The sequence below is a fragment of the Panthera pardus genome, unplaced genomic scaffold (genome assembly GCF_024362965.1).
Source record: "Panthera pardus isolate Hobbes unplaced genomic scaffold, ASM2436296v1 HiC_scaffold_24, whole genome shotgun sequence".
NCBI lineage: Eukaryota > Metazoa > Chordata > Mammalia > Carnivora > Felidae > Panthera > Panthera pardus.
The window spans coordinates 73,843,130-73,865,273 of NW_026526810.1; the positions used below are offsets into that span (position 1 = coordinate 73,843,130).

General features: G+C 36.4%; 1 protein-coding gene across 5 annotated transcripts in view; it reads left to right on the plus strand.

Moving 5' to 3' along the window:
- NUBPL (NUBP iron-sulfur cluster assembly factor, mitochondrial) overlaps nucleotides 1-22,144 on the plus strand; it is a 228,131-nt gene that overhangs the window by 188,793 nt on the left and 17,194 nt on the right. For all 5 annotated transcript variants that reach the window (XM_019428089.2, XM_019428090.2, XM_019428091.2 and 2 more), the window contains one exon: nucleotides 10,641-10,726. In XM_019428089.2, coding sequence (XP_019283634.1) covers nucleotides 10,641-10,726 — 86 coding nt within the window. The remainder of the gene's footprint in view (nucleotides 1-10,640; nucleotides 10,727-22,144) is intronic.

The window sequence follows — 22,144 nt, forward strand, 5'->3', positions numbered from 1 at the left end:
GAAGAAACTTGAAGGAAAAAAAAGCCCTCCTCTTATTTGTGTTAAAAGTATTGTGTACCAACACAGTAATAAATATGTTGACAGCAGTATTAGTGGCTAATGATTTAAATTTGAGCTTACATGAGCTATTGAATCATTACAAATACCTAGTAGTTGTAGTAACTGCTAGAGGGAAAAGAGACAGAATAAAGGATGGGAAATAACCAATTATAGTCTTTGGATTTGCTCTTGTTGAACTTGCCATGGGAAAAAGGCAGAGTTGTCAGTGCTGGTTTTATTTTTCTTACTCCTTTTATTTTTCTTTTTTAAGTGATACAGTTTGCTGGGGTTTTGCTTGTTGTTTGTTTAGCTTGTAAATTAGTTGTTGCCATACACTGAGTTGGGTGCATTCCAGGATTGACTTCTGGGTTTTTTAAGACATGCGCTCTTAGGAATTTTTGAACACTTATCTGCTCTTCCATAATAGAAGAGGATTAATATTTCTTTGAGGAACATTATAAGTGCCTTGAACATTTTGAAAATACGTGCACTGTGCTAGTATTTGAATTCTGATGGATATTACCTAATTTTTTCTTTCTTCCTTTGCTTTTTCTCCCCCTCCTTTGCTTTAACTGAAGTCCTTTGCATGACTATATGAAGACTATCTTAATTTGATTTGAGCTCTTAGAATTAAGTGAAGAGTGGATGCTTCACATCAAGTATGTGAAGCACATTTTCTAAGAGACTGGAGAGTTTTAGTAAGTTGTTTCTATTATGATAGCTGTATTAGTCAGGGTCCTGACAGGAAACAGATGACATACCTCAAAAGGAATTAACAGAATGAAGTTAATGAAGGGACTGGTAATGAGGTGTGGGCAGCATTAAGGAAACCAGCAAGGGAAGGTGAAGTACCCAGGGCCTAGTGACAGTAGGAAGTTATTGCTGTTACTCTGCCTAATGGGGCCTGGGAATGAACTGTGTCGGTAGAACCTTGGGACTGCTGGAGCCATGGAAGAGGGGCTGCCTGTTGGCTGCTGTGGCCACAGAGGGACTTAGCCAAGGCCAGAACTACTGCAAGGCAGAGAGTGCATGAGGTAGATAAAAATATTGCAATCTCTTTTTCCTCTCAGAGTCTTATATCCTGCTGGTACCTCCTACTGGCAGATCCCTATTGGAAGCCAGAGGGTAAGGGAACTCAGGTGGTACAGTCCACAGAGACCAGCTATCCAGGCACTGATCAGGATAGAGAGGGGTGGGGAATGAAGCAGAGCTTAGTGAGGAGAAGGAAGTGAAGTGCAGCAAGTGCAAAATAACTAGAACACCATCTCCTCTTGGTCATTCTCCTTATAATTGTGCATTAGTGGCTTGCAGGAGATGAAATGCAGAGCAAATATTTGTGCCCTCTAAAAGTCTGCAGGCCAGTACAGATACTAGTAGTACAAAGTAGTAAAAATCCATACTATCACAAGGTAAAATTTTACTGTTATCAAGTGTATGAACAGAATATTTATTTGTAGATAAGCAATGATAGAAGTACATTTTGTATAGTGGGGAATAATAGATGGAAGAATTTATTTTGATAGGATAGAGCTATGAACAAAAGTTGCCCTTCACTTTATTAATTAAAAATTGATGTAGGAGTGAAACTTTTGGAAACAGTTTTTATAATAGAAGGGACAAAGATTGAGCAGTTGAGAGGGGAGCCATCATGGTCCTTTCTTTGTTCCCTTTCTTTTTCTTTCAGGGAAGGGCAGAAGTGGCACAGAAAGCAGCCAAATAGTCCTAGTATGGGTCCCTCCTAGAGAGGGAGTTACTGTATATGGCAGAGTAGTCAGCTAGATAATATGCTAACTATGTTTGAGCTCAAGAGAAGCTACACTGGCAGACTAAAAATGACAAAAATAAGGTGATGCCCTTTCTTCCTGTCTAGGGCCCTTTCTGTCTGGACCGTATGGATAGAAGGAAGACCAGAGGCTTTTCTGCCTCTCACTCATTTAAATGAGATGAGGTCGGAATTTTAAATTAAGTCACTTTAATATTTCACTCACTGTTTAAAGTGAAAGTCATTTATTGCTTGTGAAAGGCATTGGGCAATTGCTACACTAACTGAACTCCTATTCACTTATCAAAGACACATGAGAAAAAGCTGGACAAGTCCACACTAGTGTTTTGCCCTCTACCAGCAGTTTATTTGGTCTAATCAATGATGTCTTTTATGATAACACTCTTTGGTTGCTAATTTGGACAGTAGTTTTGATAATATGAAAACCTACTGGGGTTTGGAGGATCAGAAACTTATTGTTGCTATTGTTACATAAATGACTTACCTTAGGCCATCTCTTGAAATAGTTTCCTTGTTTATCTGGTATTTACTATCTGAAAGGAATAGGTAACCTAAATAAAATCTTTAATTTTTTTTAAATAACTGTTTTTTCCCTTGTTAATTGTTTTCAAATTTAAAATAATTCTTCTTTAAATATCCAGTACTAATCCTTTGGAAAACCCTTGAAAATTCAAGGAAAAACATTTGGCTATTTTGGATTTTAGTGCTTTGCTTCCCCTGTAGTTTGACAGTTTATGATGACCTCAAACCAAAAAGCTAGAAACATGCTTATACTTTAAAGGTGGAAGACTGAGATCATGGCTGTTTCTAGTAGTCAGAGATATTATACCTTCATTTATGTTTTCAATTTGCAGAATGGAAGTTTGAAGGAGACCATCAATTTTGGACTTCTTCCATGTGTACTGTGTCCATGCAAATATTGGGCAGAGTTATAATTAATGTATATTTGTCAAGACTTGCATGATGTAGAAGAGAATTATTGTTTTATTTATCAAATTATAAAAATTGTTTTCAAAATAAATTTGTTTTTATACAAATTATAGCCAAGTGTTTTGACTGTGTTCCAGGGTTTTATTATTTAGGGCATTCCTAGTACTCAGTCCAAAACCTCAGTCCTATTACATTGGGAATCAAATTATAAAATTAAATATAATATCATTGGTTATGAACTACACTGTTTCCAATCTAATTTTCAAAAAAATCAGTTTTTTAGGCTCTTGTGTTTACATTAACATATAAGTTGAAGTTACAGTGTATCACTTAACAGTTCAAAGAAATAGCTTGAGAATTAAGAAATTCTGAATTATGACATGGAAAGACCCAGAAAACCTTCCTCAAATGATTCTTATGTAATTAACTTTCAGAATCACTTTGTGTCGACCAACCTATCTAATGCTGGAATTCCTTGATCATTTAGCTTGTGTTTGGAAGAGAAGCTTCTGAGGCAGTTCATTCAGTTTCATTGTTTAAGAATTCCTGGGCACTTGTCAGGCGCCTGGTGGTTCAGTTGGTTAAGTAACTGACTCTTGGTTTTGGCTTAGGTCAGGATCTCATGGTTTGTGAGTTCAAGTCCCGCGTCAGGCTCTGCGTTGGCAGTGTGGAGCCTGCTTGGGATTCTATCTAGTTCTCTCTCTGCCACTCACCCTGCTTATGCTGTCTCTCCCTCAAAAGGAAATTTCTGGGCACTTCCTTCATGATATATGCCTAACAGCTAAAATTCCTTAATGTCTTAAAGGTCAATGAATAGTATAATGACCAATGGGTAGTCAGATTCACATTAAAAACTACTTTTAAATTCATTAAGCATTTATATGTAAGAAAAATTACAAGCCCCATAGTCTATCATTTAAAAATTTTTGCACGTGATCATAGATTTTAGAAATTTGATCAGAATCTGAAGTTTAGGTCTAAAGAATATCTTCACATCTTAAATATAATAGTATTTGGAGATGGAACAACGCTTTTCCATATGCAGTCTTAGTCTCTATTTCCCGAATATACCTGGTTAAATAAAGTTAGGGTAATTGGGGAGTAATAATTCTTCTCTGTAGATTTGTATTAGAGAAAGAATATGTATAAAAAGGGATATGCTTCATGATTAAACAAAAAGCCTGAGGTGGTGGTGCACTGTGGGCATGGACATGCCAAGCTATACATGTATCTAACAGAATTTGCAATGCAAAATATTAAATCTAAGAGTGCAACATGAACAGACTCACAGAAGAGGAAAAGAGCTTTTTTTCTGAGTTGTAGAGATGTGTATGTACAAGTAGGCTCCCCAAGGTGTTTACTGACAAGCATTAAAGATAGAGTCAAGACTGGAAAAAAGCAACGATTTTATCTTAATTTTACTGGAAACATCAGAAGTGAGGGGAAGAAGAGAGTAAGAGAGCAAGCGAGCATGAGTGAAGAGTGTGAGTTGTTTGTTTCCAGCTTGAGCTCTTTAAAATCTGAAAATCTCACTTGTCCCGAGTGGTTCCTTAGTGACCAGCCGTCTGGATTGCCCTGGTGAATTCTTTATTAACATCATTAAGATGTGATGATTGGAAGCCCATTCCCTGTTGATTCCATTATTGAAGAGCCAATCTTTGTCCCTAAAAGCAGACATACATGCAGATTCCTTTGATGAACTTGAATTCTTATTAAAGTTCCAAAGTGCACACTCTCTTTCTCACCAGTGATTTTGAACTACTGTGGTTTCCACTAATTATTGTGTTTTTATAATTCTTTTTGGCAGCTATTAACATAATTTCCTGTATCAAAATCCATTTCTTTTCTTTTTAATGATTATTTTTGAGAGAGAGAGAGAGAGTGACAGGGGGGTGGATAGAGAGAGAGAAGGAGACACAGAATCTGAAGCAGGCTCCAGACTGTGAGCTTTCAGCACAGAGCCTGGTGTGGGGCTCAAACCCATGAACCGCAAGATCATGACTGAGCTGATGTCGGACGCTTAACTGAGCCACCCAAGCACCTCTCAGAACTTGTTTCTAAAGTGAGCAAAATCATGATTGATCTTAAAATTAATAAAACATATCCCTTTGTGACTGTAGTCAACTCTATTGGAATGGAGCAGAGGGTCCAAAACAGTGACTAATGAAAGAATTATTTCTGTTTCCTGTTGAAACACAGTCTGAGGGTACATTTGAGGTAGATTTGCCTTTTAATCATGTTTTGCTTAATCAGATACTAATATTAGTGGACATTCGTTGATCTTACAGCAATATATATATATATATATATTTGTACAGAGAGAGCGAGCATGTGTGAGTGGAGGAGGAGAGAGGAGGAGAAAGAGAGAATCCCAAGCAGGCTCCACGCTCAGCACAGAGCTCAACACAGAGCTTGATCCCATGACCCTGGGATCATGACCTGAGCAGAAATCAAGAGTCAAAGCTTCAAGGAACTGAGCCACCCCCCAGGCACCCCCCAAATAATTTTTATAATTAAGAAAATTTGGGGGTTGCAGAGAAGAAAGGGGGGGGTGGTTAAAAATGCCAAAGTGAATCTATGTTATAGTTAATAAATAGTGATATATTTGGTATTATTTATGTTAAGCTAGCAGAACTTGAATGATTATTTTCTTTTACTACAAGTGTCTTTAAATAAATCTAGGAGAATCAGAGCAGTAAATATTAGATTACTGTGAACATTAAGAGTAGCAGTTAGGGGGTGCCTAGGTGGCTCAGTCAGTTAAGCGTCTGACTCTTGATTTCGGCTCAGGTCATGATCTTGCAGTTTGTGAGTTGGAGCCCCACATGGGACTCTGTGCTGACAGTATAGAGCCTGCTTGGAATTCTGTCCCTCTGCCTCTCTCTCTCTCTCTCTGCCCGTTCCCCTTGCACATGCACATACTCTATCTCTCTCTCAAAATAAACTTAATTAAAAAAATTAAGAAAAAAATAATAGCAGTTAATTTGTTCTTTTAAGTCTTAGTTGACTTTATATTGATGTACTCAACAGAGTTGTAAGGTATGGAATTATCTAAATATAATTATGAGCAGTTTTTTGTTGTACATGTTAGATTTCAACACTGAAGTTCTCAAAAAAGCATGGGAATTAGATATAATTTATGCCCTGAGACGTATAATGGCATAGTTGACTAGTTCCACACTGGTGTAATTATGATCAGCCTAACATCTAGAATAATCCGTTTTAAATGTTTAACTACTCTGAACTCTGATCCAAATTCAGATAGGCAGTTCTAGATTTTCCTCTTGATAGTCAAGAAAATTAGCAATTAAAACAATACTCTAAATAATTATTGTTTAGGATGTTTACATATTTGCCAGAATCTGTCAAACCATCTTTTATAGTAAATCTCCGCTGTTAAAAAGTCTTTTAAAAAGATCGTAACTCACGGGTGCCTGGGTGGGTCAGTTGGTTAAGCATCTGACTTCGGCTCAGGTCATGATCTCACGGTTCATGAGTTCAAGCCCCATATTGGGCTCTGTGCTGACAGCTCAGAGCTTAGAGCCTGCTTCCGATTCTGTGTCTCCCTCTCTCTGTGTCCCTCCCCTGCTTGTTCTCTGCCTCTCAAAAATAAACGTTAAAGAAAAAAAAAAAGATTGTAACTTGGAAAATAGCATTTAAAAATATTATTTAATTGTTTGGACTTGGATATTTACTCTAGGAAATGGATAGAAAATTCTTCATGGAATTCTTGAGCAAGAGGTTTTATTATACTATATTTTCCTCCTGGCCAGTAATTCCATTTATTGCAAACTGAACATTCTCTTTGTTGCTGCTGACCTTGCTCGTGGTCAGTACAGGGAGCATAAACCCTCCGTCAGAAGAGTGAAATGACATCATCAGTGAAGGTATTAAAGGGAAAAAAATTTGGGCTAGTTCATATTGATTCATGTTCCAAGAGCCCTGAGAAAAGTGAAAATTTATTAGCTAGGCATTCAAGAATCATAAAGATAAAATGTAATATCAGGTTTGAAGACCATGTTTAAAAAAAGAGACAACATGAAAAAAATTAATATAATTCCTTTAAAATTTAAAAATCTAGGTTGTGATGCACAGATTGATTAATAATGATTAAGTTTAATTTTACTATATTAAAATTTTGTATAGCAAAAGAAATAGTGATCTTTATGTATGCATGTGAGTAAGTAAGCAATCTCTACACCCAGCGTAAGGCTGGAACTCACAACCCTGAAATCAAGAGTCACATGCTCCTCCGACTGAGCCAGCCAGGCACCCCAAGAATGGCACACATCTATTTATGTGTGAGCCAGTTATTTTTTGTATTCTTTGAAGAAGGCTAGAAAATTTTTCTGTCAGCAGTGTCCTAAAGACTGATTGCATTGTGATTAAGGACTTAGTTATTTAAGAACAAGTACATCATCAAAAAAAACTCTTACACCAAACCCTCTTTTATAAATGTGGCTGGTAGTTCCAATGGAATGTTTATGTTTTGTAAGCATTTTATGGGACATAGAAGATGATCATTATCCTTGTCAAAAAGTTATTAATTGATGTATGAATGGTACTATTTAGATTACAAAGGAACTCAGATGGTGTGGGTGCTTATTTGTGATACTGTGTTAGGGTCAAGTACAGAGAAAACCAAGGCACTTTAATCCTTCTCTGTAGGATCTTATAGCTGTCAAAATAATGCCACCAAACATTTTTATAACACTTTTACATTCTTTTTTTTTTTTAGTGGAACATAACTTTAAGTTAAATAAGAACAATGGAAATAGGTGTATTTTACAGAAGAGTTTATTGAGATGTATTGAGATTTAGTGAGCTATTCAAGGATATATAGTTACAAAAACATAGTAAATACCACTGGAATCCAGAGCTCTTGACTCCTGGTTCAAGGAGTTACCAACTAAGAGTTCATGCAGCATTAGTCTAGGATAGATGATTTGAAAATACAGGAAAATTGTTTAAATGACCTATTTTTCATTAAGTGACTGTTTTGTGCAAGGTATTGTACCAGTTTTGTTTGATAGAAAATGAAAAAAAATCGTAGCTACCCATGAAATTATATTGTATAGTCGTAATACAAATAGTAGACAAAGGCTATTTAAAATAATAAAATGATTATATTATGTGAAAGTTAAAAGTACTTTTTAGGGCTAATGCAATAGAAAACCCCCTATATACTGGTATATAATTAAGAGAGAATTTGTAGGAAATAGCCAAGGAGTTTTTATTTACATGTGAAGAGAATGGCTCTGAGATTGAGGGGCCATTATTCTTTGAGGAGGATAGCATTTCACATTTACTTAAATAGGTTTATTGAGCAGTCAGATTGAACAGGAGTGGTTTTGGAAACTTTAGTTAAGAGGAAATGCTAAAACATTTAATCAGAGGTAGCTGAGACCTTGGAGACTAGTCCTTGCATTAATTTTACAACTAAGGAAACTGAGACCTAGAGTGATGCTGAGTTACTTGCCAAAGGTCAGTCACACAATAGATAGGGACAGTACTAGAATCAGATTTCTTCTAAATGCCTGGATATGAAAAAGCAATGAAATAGATTTATAACAGGACCTAGCAGGTGGCAAATTGTGGACATATATTGGGTCTATCGAGTTAGAATATAATTTCTACGGAGGTGTGATTTCCGTCAATCTGTGAAAGACAAGAAACAGAATGGTCGACTAGTTTTTGGTTCCTTGGGTAGAGCAAATAAAAATAGAAGGATGTAGTAATCCATGGAGCAATTTGAAAAGCAGGATGAGCTGCCTTATGGCACATATAAAAATGACCTTCCCAGCAACATCTAAGACATTTTATTAACAGCAGTAATATAGATAAGAATGGTGATACTATAAGCAACAACAACGGCAGCTTCCTTTTACTGAATGTTTACCCTCTGTCCAGACATCATGTCAGGCATCTTAGGTACATGAGTTTGTTTAATTATTTCATCCTGTGACCTAGTATTACTGTGCCATTTTGTAGATGAGGAAACTAAATCTCAGATTGTTACTACCCTAGTTACACAGGAAGTTGGCTATTGAATAAAAATTTGAATTCTAATTTTGTTTGAATTCCAAAGCTAGTGTTTTTCAAACTTGAATAATGAATAAGCCCTCCTTCTAAAGGTAAAATAATCTGCCCCATACCCCATATTGACTTATTTTTATTATATGACTACTTAACAAAGTATAAATATAGTATAAATATAAATTCTTTAAGCTTGTAGTGCTTATATAATTTTTTAAATAAAAAATATTATAGGTTAAATATAAGCAAAACTAAAAAATATTATAGGTTAAATATAAGCAAAACTTTAAAGATCAATAAAATTCAAATTAAAGACATTAATTTAAAAGAGGAAGTGTTTTTCTTTTTTCTTTCTTGCTGGAATGAAAATATTGATTGCAAGATGAATTTGTAGCTAACTCCTCTAGCATAGTTCTTTTGACTTTGATATGCCTGTATTGCCATGTGCTTTGTGATAACTTGGTTCCCTGCCACTTGCCTTTATTTTGACTTCTTCAAAATGTCCCTTCAGCCAATACTTTGTTGTACCATTTGATCTTCATTTGGTACAGTCCATTATTTATTGTTGATTCTACCTCTGTTTTCATTAGTTGAGATGAACTACTAACCCCTTGGTGCCAACTTGGTGGTTTGGGGTTCTGAAAGGTCATGTCACTATGTATTTAGTTATAACATGATGGTCATCCAGGTAATGTAGAATATGTTTATGTTAATTATTTTTCAGGTTATCATCTAGAAGAACCTATAAAATTTAAGAAATTACAAACTGCAAATCATAACCAGGCCTCTGGTGTTTCCACTTAAAGACAAAATTACATTGCACTTTCTCTAAAAACACTATACTATAGAACTATCCGGTTTCTTCGGGGTAATAATAGAGACCCAGGAAAGCCTCTATCTGCACCTACTTTCAGTGCTGCCTTCATTTAGGCCACCACTATTTTGCATCTCAATTTCTACCACAGCCCCTAGTTCTACCCCTACCAAACTATTCTTCACAGTGCATTCCATACTAGTGAGTTTTCTATAATACAAACTTTTAGGACTTAGCTTGGGAGTCACCTCTTTCTGAAACCTTTCCCCTACTGCTTCTCCTTACCTTCTGCTTTTTCGCTATCCTGACCCCTAGATTGAATTGGTTATCTTTCCTTTATTTCTCCTTTATAATTCCTTAATATCGAGGAAGCATATCTCTATTACAGTGCTTAGTACATTGTGTTATAATCCTTAATTTTTTGGTTTCCCAAGTAGACTATTAGCTTCTTTAAAGTACGTCCTACCTTGTGCATCTTCTAACTAGCACATTGTCTGAATGGAAAGAAAGTTCTGATGGTATAGCTGTGATCTTGAATCACTGGTCATTTGGGGTTTTTTGTTTGTTTGTTTTTTGTTTATTTTAGAGGAAGTGCGAGCATGGGAGAGGGGCAGAGGGAGAGAGAGAGAGAGAGAGACAGAGACAGAGACAGAGAGAGAGAGAGAGAGAGAGAGAGAGAGAGAGAGAGAGAATCTTAAGCAGGCTTTACACTTAGCACAGAGCCCAGAGTGGGACTTGATCCCATGATCCTGGGATCATGACCTGAGCCAAAATCAAGTGTTGAATGCTCAATCAACTGAGCCACCCAGGCACCCCCCAGTCAGTTGTTATTTTAAAAGTGAGTAGTGAAAAATAGGCAAGAGCGAAGAAGATATTTCTTCATCTTTCCTGTTCAAGTATGTAAAATTTATACAGGGTTACCTATTTAATGTAGTAGACTCCGTTAGCGTGTAAGCAACGTAATGTTAGAAGCAGTCTTTTCATAAAGCATTAAATGATGGCATCATCTTGCTTTCTCTTTGCTTTTTCAATGGTTAGGTGCTGTGATTGTCTCCACGCCCCAGGACATTGCACTGATGGACGCACACAAGGGTGCTGAGATGTTTCGAAAAGTCCATGTGCCTGTAAGCATGTATAGCTTCACTGTTACGAGACACCCTTAACTGAAGAAGCAAGTCATTGAGAAATACAGCCCAAATTTTAATTTAGTTCTTTACAGAAATCTATACGAAAACCCTACTTTATCTTTATGGTTACTTTAACAACACACATATAGGTGCAAATGTGTATGCACATTATATTAGTCAAGAAAGATTCTAATTGCACTAAAATATTTTTAAGAAGTCTAAAACATCCTTCATGTATGAGTTTTGTGAATAAATACTACCTTTCCAAATACCGAAAGCTATTATTGACAAAACAACAACAACAACAACAACAACAACAACAAAAACCCCACCTGAGTGTTTAGGTAGATACACTTGAATAGAGCTCTGGTGGGAAGACAGTTGAAAAAAGTGACTTTTTTTCCTTGTTTCCAGTTTAACTCATACATAGCTCACTGTCTTCTAAAATGTATCTGAAGATTTTCTATATAATATGACAAAACAAATTAATATAATATTAAGACAAAGAACTATTGAAATCAGGGTTAGAAGTGAATTTGTAAACAAACTGCATGCCATTGAGGGACTTAAATTCATATGAGAAGTATGCCGTGAATTTTCTAGCAGCCACATAGAGTTTTTATAAAACTGTCCATTTCCATGAGGTTAGAAAGAGCTTGATGTTCAAGGGAAAGAGAGCTGAGACCAGAGAGGCATAAGTCTCTCCCAGGTTCTCAGAAAAAAGAAATCCTTTATATAATGAACATACTCTCATTACCTTTTCTTAAAAACCATAAATAGGGGCATCTGGGAGGCTCACTCAGTTAAGCATCCAGCTCTTGATGTCGGTTCAGGTCATGATCTCACAGTTCATGAATTCGAGACCCGAACTGGGCTCTGCGCTGACACCTTGAAGCCTGCTTGGGATTCTCTCTCTACTCCTCCGTTGCTTGTGCTCTCTTTCTCTCAAAATAAATAAATTTAACCAAACAAAAAACATAAATAGGTTTTTTCTCCAAGTGTGCATCGGCGTAAGCAAGTGGACTTGCTCCAGAATACAGTTTAGAGCAAGCATTTGTGTACAAAGCCAACATGATGCCTCCATCTTGGCTATCAGATGGCCTTGATTAATTCAGGAGTAGATTATAAATCTTACAGGACAGAGTTTTTTAGACTTCAGCCCATGGGTTAGCTTCAGGGATCTCATGATTCTTTCTCCTTTCCCTCCTCCCCATCCCCAAATTGTATGTTCACTTTGAGTTTGTTTTGGTATGGAGAGAATTCATAACTTTCATTGAATTCTTCAGTGAAACAGTGACATGGTATAAGATCCAGTGGTGTAGTAGCATGAGTGGACTCTCATAAATGTTTTTTTTTCTCAGGGGAGCTTCTGAAATGTATAAAATGGCAGAGTAGTGGAGTTGAGATGACCATCTTGGACAAGTACCTCTTCCCCCTTGTCAGTTAGTACAGAGCTGTATGCATTAATAAGCCATGGAGCTCTGGACTGGATTCACATTGTTTGATGAAAATTGAGGAGCCTGATAAGGATTATGCTTATATACTTACTTTCCAAGAGGTCTGAGGGTATTCCATAGTAGGCATAAAATTGTGATCGTAAGGTGTTTTAAGGCCACCTTTATATGTGGATAAATGAGTGTTAAACACCCCATGATGTCCTACATTGTGAATTTTAGCTTGGAAATATTTTTAAAGCAATGGTAACCAACAGCACACCTCAGAAAAATGTCTCAATAAAGCATATAGTTTGAGCAATGTGACTTCCTATTATGCCCTCTAAGATAAACTAGGTATAAGTAACACCCACCCAAATAACTAAATATGAATACTTTAAAAAATATGTTTATTATTTACTTTTAAGAGAGAGAGAGAGCAAGAGCGGGGGGGGGGGGGCGCAGAGAGAGAGAGAGAGAGAGAGAGAGAGAGAGAGAATCCCAAGCAGCTTCCACGCTGCCAGAACAGAGCCCGATGCTGGGCTGGAACCCACGAAACGAGAGATCATGACCTGAGCCGAAATCAGATGCTTAACTGACTGAGCCACCCAGGCTCCCCACTAAATAAGAATACTTATATGGGATTTTAAAAATATAAATCAGCAAAAAGTTAGAGGGCTATCTACCGAAAACTGAAAACGAGTTATCCGTAATCTTTCTGGCAGAAATTAGGTGACAGGGCCAGTGGTCTGTTACTGCCACTTCAACTAGGATAATAGTCATCCTATCAGCATGTAAGGGAATGCTTAACTTCTCATTCTGTAAGATAAGGGTAGAGACCTATGTACAGTCTACTCAAAAGCATCATGCAGTTCTTGAGGGAAAAGTCTTTTAAAAAGCTGAAACCAGCACTTTTTATTTCCCACCCTGTAAATTATCATTGCATACACCTATTTCAGCTGATGCTGTTACTTGATGGGACTTCGGCTATGGGTCAGGTTTTACATGCACTTTGCTAGTTGGATGTCTAATGACCAAATTGATGGGATCTAATGACAGATTCACTGTATGTATCTTTTAGTCTTTTATGTTATTTTCACTTACCTGCAGCACTTGATATATATTGCCCTATAAGTAAAGAGGCAAACAATCTCAATTGTTCCAACAGATTTTTCTCTAGACTCTGGAAGAAAGGGTGAGGCAGAGTCCTATGGAACATAACAGCGGGAAAGAGGGATGGTCACTAAGTCCAGGTTAGGCTATTTCTAGGTGGGTGCCACTGAAGAATAGAAGCAAGGAAATACAGTGAGGAAATATTTCACATGCAGGATCTTGGGCTGCAAAAAGCTCATAGGACTAGTGCAGGATTAGCTAGGGAGTGAAAGAGCTGTTTGTGGTCAGAAAGTAAATGTTGCAGTTTATGTGTGCACAGTTGGAACACTTCTGGGTAATGACAAGGTCCCAGATGTGGTTGGTCATGGGTGTGTGGGGCTGAAGTGGAATAGATGTAAAAGTCATCGGAACTGCATAATCCCAAGTTAGCTTTTTTGACATCATCCTGTATCTTTATAATAGCCCTCTTTTTTTCACCCCTATGTTTCAATTATTTGCCCTCTAAACAAGAGGGAAAAATTTTTAATGTTAATTTATTTATTTTTGGAGAGAGAGAGAGAGAGAGAGCGAGCGCAGGGTGGGGGCAGAGAGAGTGGGAGAGAGAGAATCCCAAGCAGGTTCTGCATTGGCAGTGTGGAGCCCAATGTGGGACTGAAACTCATGAACTGTGAGATAATGACCTGCGCCAAAATCAGGAGTCAGATGCGTAACTGATTGAGCCACCCAGGCACCCCTAAACAAGAAAAATTTTTAAAGGAGGTAAAATATGTTAATCATCTCAGAACAAGGTGCTCAGTAATCTTTGCAAATGAATGAGTGAGAACTTTGCAGCAATGAGCTCTGTAAACACTGGGACAACCATGGTGCAGCTACATTGTAAAGGGGATCCTGGTTATGTGTGGGATGTAGATTTGATGACCTCTGAGATACTTCTGGCATTTAAGAGCCTTGGAGTCTAAGTAATCATAAAGCATCTGAAATTAGAACGTGTTCCATAAATGCAAAGAAGAACTGTTATGCTTTGTTTATACCACTTTATTTCATTGTTGCCTGGTCTTTAGTCTTGCTTTCTGTTTTTTTTTTCCTTTTTGAAGTGCATTAGTTACCATGGAAACAATGATGTCATTGGAATTCATTGGTATGGACAGAGTTTAGTAATGTCTACAAGAACATTTTGAAGTTAATTTAAATGCTTTCTTAAAACTCAAGGCTTGGATAAGGGAAGGAGAAGAAGAAATGAACTATTAAATTCTCCGTTCTCTGCCTGAAATCATATCAACTCTGCCAAATCCTTGATTATTTCAGTGTTTGTAGGTAGACTGTTTTTTTTTAAACAATAAATTTTTTTCAGGGGCATCTCTGTGGCTCAGTTGGTTAAGCATCTGTCTGACTCTTAATTTCGACTCAGGTCATGATCTCATGGGTTCAGCTCTGCACTAACAGCGTGGAGCCTGCTTGGGATTCTCTCGCTCCCTCTCTCCCTCTCTCTCTGCCTTTCCCCTGAGCATGAGCACTCCCCACCCCTCCCTCTCCCTCTCTCACACACACACATGCATACACACACAAAACAAATAAATTAAAAAAATATTTTTTAACTTTACACATTTTTAACAGTGAGTACTTTTTGCCTTGTGACATTCTAACACATTTTTGTTGCTTCTTGTACAAGGGAGGTCCAGGCACCTCAGTTTAGAGTCCTTCCCTTACCATTTGAACTTTTAGAGTTACAGGGATTTCACTCTCCAGCCCTTCCTTCTTGGGCAGTCTCTTTACCAGCTCCTGAAAATTATATTAAAGTATGTTTCTTCTCTTACTCTTTCTATAGGTAATGAACCCTTAATTTTAATTCAGTAGATAGCTTATTCTACAAATATGTATTTACTCATATTGAATGCCTTCCATAAGCAAAGTACTGTGATAAGTTCCCTTGGTGACTAAAAAAAAAAAAAAAAAAAAAAAAAAAAGGATGAAGCCTTTTCTGTTAAGTTCCTTATGGTCCTGTGGACTAGCTCCATTATGGTGAAGGTGCCCTGAATTCTGAGGAGCATGAGAACACTTTCTTCTCTTGGCTATTAAGTAGGGCTTTCATGGAAAAGTCATGATTTTTTCTATGCCCCTGTTATTTTGCATATCCTAGTCCCTTGCCTGATAAGCCATTGTTAGCTTGGGAACTCATATGCATGTTTCAAATTCTTGCTCAGGAAATTTACTTTCTCTGGAAAGCTTTTCCCAAATTCCCAGAAAAGGTTAATCTTTCTCTGAACTACTGTATCATATACCTAGTTTGACTCTTATCCCACTACAGTTTACCTGTCAGTCTCCACAGAAGAATGTGAGTTCCTGGAGGGCAAGAAAACATGCCTTAAATATTCTTAAATATTCAATTACCAAGTGTATGATAGGCCTAAGGTAAATACTTATATGGACATTTGACCTTGGATATAACGCCAGCCACAATCTGCTGTTGTCTTTATTCCCCAGTCACAGGTCACTCTGCCTTGCATTCTCTCTGCTACAGTGAAACTGGTCATCTTCCATGTATTTTAGATTGCCACAAAGTTTCTTTCTTCATGGCCTTGAGCATGCTGTTTCTCCACATGAGAACCATTATTTTTTTTTTTTTAACTTACCCTCATTTTTTTTTTTAACTTAGTAGCTCCTTTTTATCCTTCGGTACTTAGATTAAATGGTTCTTTTTCTGGGAGACTGCCCTGTCCCTGTTAACTAGGTGAATTCTTTCTAGTGCATGATCTAGTAACACTCTATTTCTCCTTTTTAACTGTTTTCATATTTGTCAGTACTTTCACATTTGTAGTGCCAGACTATAAGCTCTGAGTGAAGGGACTCCTTACCTCCCTCTGTGCCAAGAACATATTGTTGCTTACTAAACATATACAGATTAAATGAATGGAATAGGATTTTCATAGCTATCGCAGGGGACTGGAGGGACAGAAGTGAGTCTGAAAAGAATCAGGAAATCACAAGTTGTGTTCAGGGCTGTTCAGTTTCTCTATAGTTGAGGTAATGTTTGGCAGTTATACTAGGCCCAGGTTTGGTAGAGCTTTAACAGCTGAGCTAAGGATTTAGACTTTGTTCTTGAGATTTTTAGAGGAGTCCATAAAGAATGTGGGAAAGGAAATAATTGATTTGAAAGGAACTTTAAAAATACTTAATTTGGTGGAAATGAATAGAAAGGACAGGAGCCAGGAGAGTGTGGAGGCATGAAGGAAGCATTTGCAATGGTCAGAGTTACTCAAACTGCAGGTTGTAACCCACCAATGAGTCATGAAACCAGTACTGTGAGGGATGAAACCAAGGTTTCAATATCCGGGTTAATTGCTCTTAAAAAGAGAAAGTATTATTTCATAAAGATTTGGTCTCAGTTGTCAATACATAGAAGTGTACATTTGTATTGATTAACACTTAAAATATTTCTCTTATGGTAAGATAGTTTTAATAATTTGGAAAAATACCACTGTAGGTGATAGGAAGTAAGGGTCTGATATAGTATAACAGCATTGAAAATGGAAAGGGGAATAAATGTGGTGGACATTTTGAAGGAAGAATTGCCAGGCTTGGCAATTGATTACATGAGGTAGGGTGGTTAGAAAAAAAAAATGGCAGAAATCTAAGGGATTTTGAGAGTTAGGCTGCCATATTAATAAATCTACCAGGAGCTAGTTTTTTGCTCAAGATGACAGTGAGGTAGAAATAAGACATTAGATTCTCAGTCACAAATCCCTGCCCTTATTCTCTATGAGGGTTGTGATTTAAAACTGTTTGGCAAGGAAGAGACTGGTGGAGCAAATGATTTGGTGTTGGCCTTTTTAGTACTGTTCACATCACATGATGTATGTGACCATCCCTTCTCCTCACAGAAACAGATATATTAATCTGTATATTTGTAGCCTCTTATACATAGATTGATATTTTTTAGCCCTGAGAGAGCTATATTCTTTAATAAGTATATAACTTCTTTTATGGTTACAAATTAAATTCCTTTAGAAATTTTATTATAATTTTTTTAGGCAATAGGGTGCTACTTACAGTGGCATTTTTGCATAGTGGTAAAGAGAGTAAGCTCAGGAATCTGAATGCTAGAGTTCAAATCCTAGGTCTGTCACTTTGTTGCTGTATGACCTCTGCAAGTTACTTAATTCAGAATATGAGAATTATAGTACCATTTCCCTCAGAGGATTGAGAAGAGAAATAAATGAGATAATGCGTGTAAAAAGCTTAGTACAGTGTTCAGCACAAGCTGAAACAACCAATAATGTAAATATAAAATGTCGATTAATGTTGCTTATTATAATTACTTTCAGAATGTTATCATGAAACAGATACATTTCATAGATATTTATGTATTTGACCTATGTGTTTTGACTAGTCCTTTATTTTCTAATAAGAATATTAACAAGAAATTTTTTACACCTTAGATGCATAGTGTCTTTGAGATTTCCTTATTCCTTGAGTACTTTAGTTGAGCCTAAACCATTCTTTTCATATAGATTAGTTGCTAAAGTTATATAGAGTCTAAAATTCTGTGTTAATTTAAATTTGCATCATTTAATACATGTTAATTGCTGTCACAGATAAACTTCAAAATATATAATGATGCAAATACAATAGAAGTTTATTTCTTGCTCATGTAACAGTACTCATAGATGAATAGGTGAGCAGGGTGGTCTTCTTCCAGGAAGTCATTTAAGCTGCTATAGCCTCTGCCATTTTCACATTTGAGTTCTAAACCCACCTTTGGGGCCATCCTCTTTTGAGCCAGCCAGGGGGGGAAATGGAACAGAAGTGTGTACATGGAGATTTTTATGGACCAGACATACATACATTTCTACTCACACTTCACTAAAAGTCATGTGATCATATGTCACATTTCTCAAGGAGCCCAAGAAAATTAGATTAGTTATGTGCCAATGAAGATGAGGCCATGGAGTTTGGTCAAAGCTACCTGTCTCTGCTACAGATGACCTGGAAATAAAATACAGATTATAGCCTAATGCTGGTCACTGAACTTACCTTTTTTTCCCTTGTAAGTAGTCCTGAAAATTCTATAACTATTTCAGCCTTGAGAATATTTATTTATTTTTAAAAAGGGAGATAGGAATTTTGCTTTTCCTGTGGTTTACTTTTCTTGCTGATTAAAAACAAGAAATTCAGAGAAACCAAAAATACTAGTGTGGTGTGGAACTTTTAAATATTTATTTGAAAGGGTTAATGATTATATTTTCTTCTAAGAAAAATGAGGTGATCTTAGAACCTCAATTAGATGATTCCCATCAATGTTTTCTTTCCATTTTCCACTGTTTTCCATTTTCATTACCACAGACCCTACACAATGTTCTCAACAATGAGGATCAAAGTTGTGGTTTATTATTTTTTCTGGCAGAGTGGCCAGTTATGGTAGTAGGTTAATTGTTTGGACCTGGGGTTCCACACCTTCACCTATGAATGTCTTCAAAACTCATGTATTCATGAAACACATCTTAGAGCTTTTTTTAGCATCTATCTTGTTTGTCTGTTAGACCCCAAAAGTCCAATTATACTTAATACCTCGAGCTGACCTGCCATAAAAAAACAATTTAGAAATAGGCAGTCTTATGTGAAAATAGAGGCAAGTGACACATTTATTCTCTCCTTTCTTCCTTGAATATGTTTTCCTCTGTGATTATCAAATAGTCTCATTTGGTTCTCTGGGAAGTTTCATACCTTTGATGTATTTGAAGAATCTTTCATTATTGGCTGTAGAGGCTTTACAAAGTGTCGTTTGAATTCTTTCTAGGATCACACTAACTAGTTTGCACATGATGTATCACATGTGGCTTCCTTCTTCACAATTGGTTAATTTTTCCACTTTTAGAAGAGTGACTTTTCTTTTTTGGTAACCTTTATAAAACTGGGTAGCAGTCTGCATCTTGACCATTATTACATCTCAGAGACCAAAGTTGTATGCTCATTTGTGTCTTCCCTTAGGATCTCTCACAAGTCCCTGAATGTTTTTATTGAGAATGCTGTTCTATGTGATTTACATGAATTAAAGTAATAATAACTCTCACAACCCTGTGATACAGATAACATTTTTTTCTCTCATTTTGCAGATGTGGAAACTGTGGTAAGAAGATTAAATAACTCACATAAGGTTACCTGTCAGTTTAGTGGGCATCTGGGCTCCTATCCCAAACAGTATACTTTCCAGAGCCCACATTTTTAACTGCTTTTTCTGTGGATTATCCAAAATTGAGTAATCCAAACTGTAGTAATATGGACATGGGAGAATACCACAAGCTTAGAAATTTCAGGGAGCAAGAGAGGTCTCCATTAAATTTGCTTACCATTGGGTTTCTGACTGTCTAGGTGGGCAAGTAAGGGCAGGAAATGGGTGCATTGAATAATGGGGAGGAGTCAAGAGAGGTATAATGAGGGTGTTTTTTGGGAAAGGGAATTCCATGACCAGGAGAAGAAAATGAAATCTAAGGTTGGATTGCAGCAGTGAGTGTGAAAATGGTTCAAATTAGGCCTTCCATTATAACTGTGCTCTTCATTACTATCCCAGGCCATATTGGCTCAGTATTGTTTCAGACCGCCTAGTTCCATGAACAAAATCCTCAAGTCCATTTACTTGTCATCTTGTTTATTGACTTCCATATACAAAGCAGTGACCCAGCTGGTTTGAATTTTGGCTGTGTTATTTACTAACTGTTTGACCTTGAGCAAGTAATTTAGCTTCAGTGTTTTGTGACCCATCTTATAGGTTATAATGGCAGTTAAATGAGATTATATATGTAGTACTTAGCATAGACCTTAATACATGGCACTATAAAGGGAGGCTCTGAATGTTATTGTTTTAGTAGTAGATTTTAGGGATCATTATTATAGAGACCATCATTTAATATAAACCCTCATTTTGGAATTCAAGATGTAGAGAAGTTGAGTTTGCACCTCATGGGCACACAGCTATTTAGTTGGTCCTGAGAAGAACATGAATTTCCCCATTCATTGTTCTTTCCATGCCAGACTACTTCTGAAAAAGAAAACAAAAACATCCATGTCATTTTTAAAAATTATAATATTTGTACACTTGTTTCAAGGAATATACTAAAACCTGGTTCAAGGCTAATGGAGAACTGAATCTAATCTATTTCAGTTATTTTTATTTATTTTCTATTTAACAGTTTCTCTTCCTCATTTTTTTCTTAAATCATATTTTGTAATCCTTGTGACAAATTCCAACCAGCAAGAATTTAACCTGATTGTAACCTTGAGAAATTGGATTACATAGTAGCCTGAAAATCTTGCTTGTTACTTACCTGAATCTGAATTTAAAATGCCAAGAAGAAATTAAAATTGAGGCCTTTTGAGCTTGCTTAATTCAATTCAGTTGGACACAAAAATCCAATATTTCAAAGCAATGTTGATATTTCAAGAGAGTCAATTTTTTTTAAGTTGATAAAAGAAGTACCCTTCTGAGCCAATGATGGATTGGAATAACGTAAAAGTAACGTGTAAAAGGTTTGTGGTGGCTGATGTTAAGCAGACATGTGGCATTTACTTTCTTTCAGTAAAACTAGCTGAGGTAAAAAGAGATCGGGATCTTATACATTTTTTCTCTTTAAAATTTTTTTATTTGAGTATAGTTGACACAAAAAGTCATGTTATATTTTGATGAGACATTAAAAAATGATTGAGCATGCTTGCAGCTGCATTTTAATGGTATTATGTAAATTAAGCTATGGCAAAGCATCTGTTTTCTAATGTTTCTGCTATACAAAATAGCTCTATAATAAACAAACAGCCTAACAATACATGAAATATTCACACAATATAAGGCATTTTTGGGGGGGAGCAGACAGTACAGAGTTGTCACATGGACATGAAATCTTTCCTTTTTAAGAAAAATTTTTATGAACAAAATTGTAATTTGGATGTTCTGATGTCCTTTCTTATTATATTAGCTGCCCCTGTTCAAAACTCTTTGATTATAGAGGACTGCTTTTTTAAAACCTAGCATAGTGTTTTCTAATCTTTTTAACACTCCAGGCTTTCTTTTAAGTTTTCTTCCAACTAACCCCATGGTTTGAAAAAGTTGTCTGTTACATACTTTGCATATCTTAATATGTTTTCTTTCTAATTAATCAAATAAATGTATGTGTGTGTTATCACAATCAGTTGATATAATTTCAACTAAAAGCAAAGAAACTTGACAGTTTATCTTTCTTATATAGTCTTGGAGGCAACTGTTTCATGTTTCTTCAATTTTTAAAAATATTCATAAATCACTGGCCCTCATAAATGTTTTTGTGCATCTTTAGGACCTTAAAGCAACATTAAATAGGAGAACTACCAAAATAAATTCTGTAGTCATGCTTCAATTGTCTACAACAGTACTTTCCAGCAGAAATGTAATGCAAGCCACAAATGTGATTTAAAAATGGTTAGTTGCCGTATATATATTTTTAATGTTTATTTATTTTTGAGAGTGAGAGAAAGCAGGAGCAGAGGAGGGGCAGAAAGAGAAAGGGAGACAGAGAATCTGAAGCAGGCTCCAAGCTGCCAGCATAGATCCCAGCACAGGGCTCAAACCACGAACCATGAGATTTTTGATCCGAGCCAAAGTTGGATGCTTTACCGCCTAAGCCACCCAGATGCCCCTTTAGTAGCCATATTTTAAAATTAGGAAAACAAACCAAAACAAAACAGCTGACCTTAATTTTAATAACATACTTAACTCAGTATATTAAAAATATTATAATTTCTGCATGAAATCAGTATCAAAGTTGAGAATCAATCAACAAAGGAATTATATTTTCGGGGCGCCTGTGTGGCTCAGTCGGTTGAGCGTCTGACTTCGGTTCAGGTC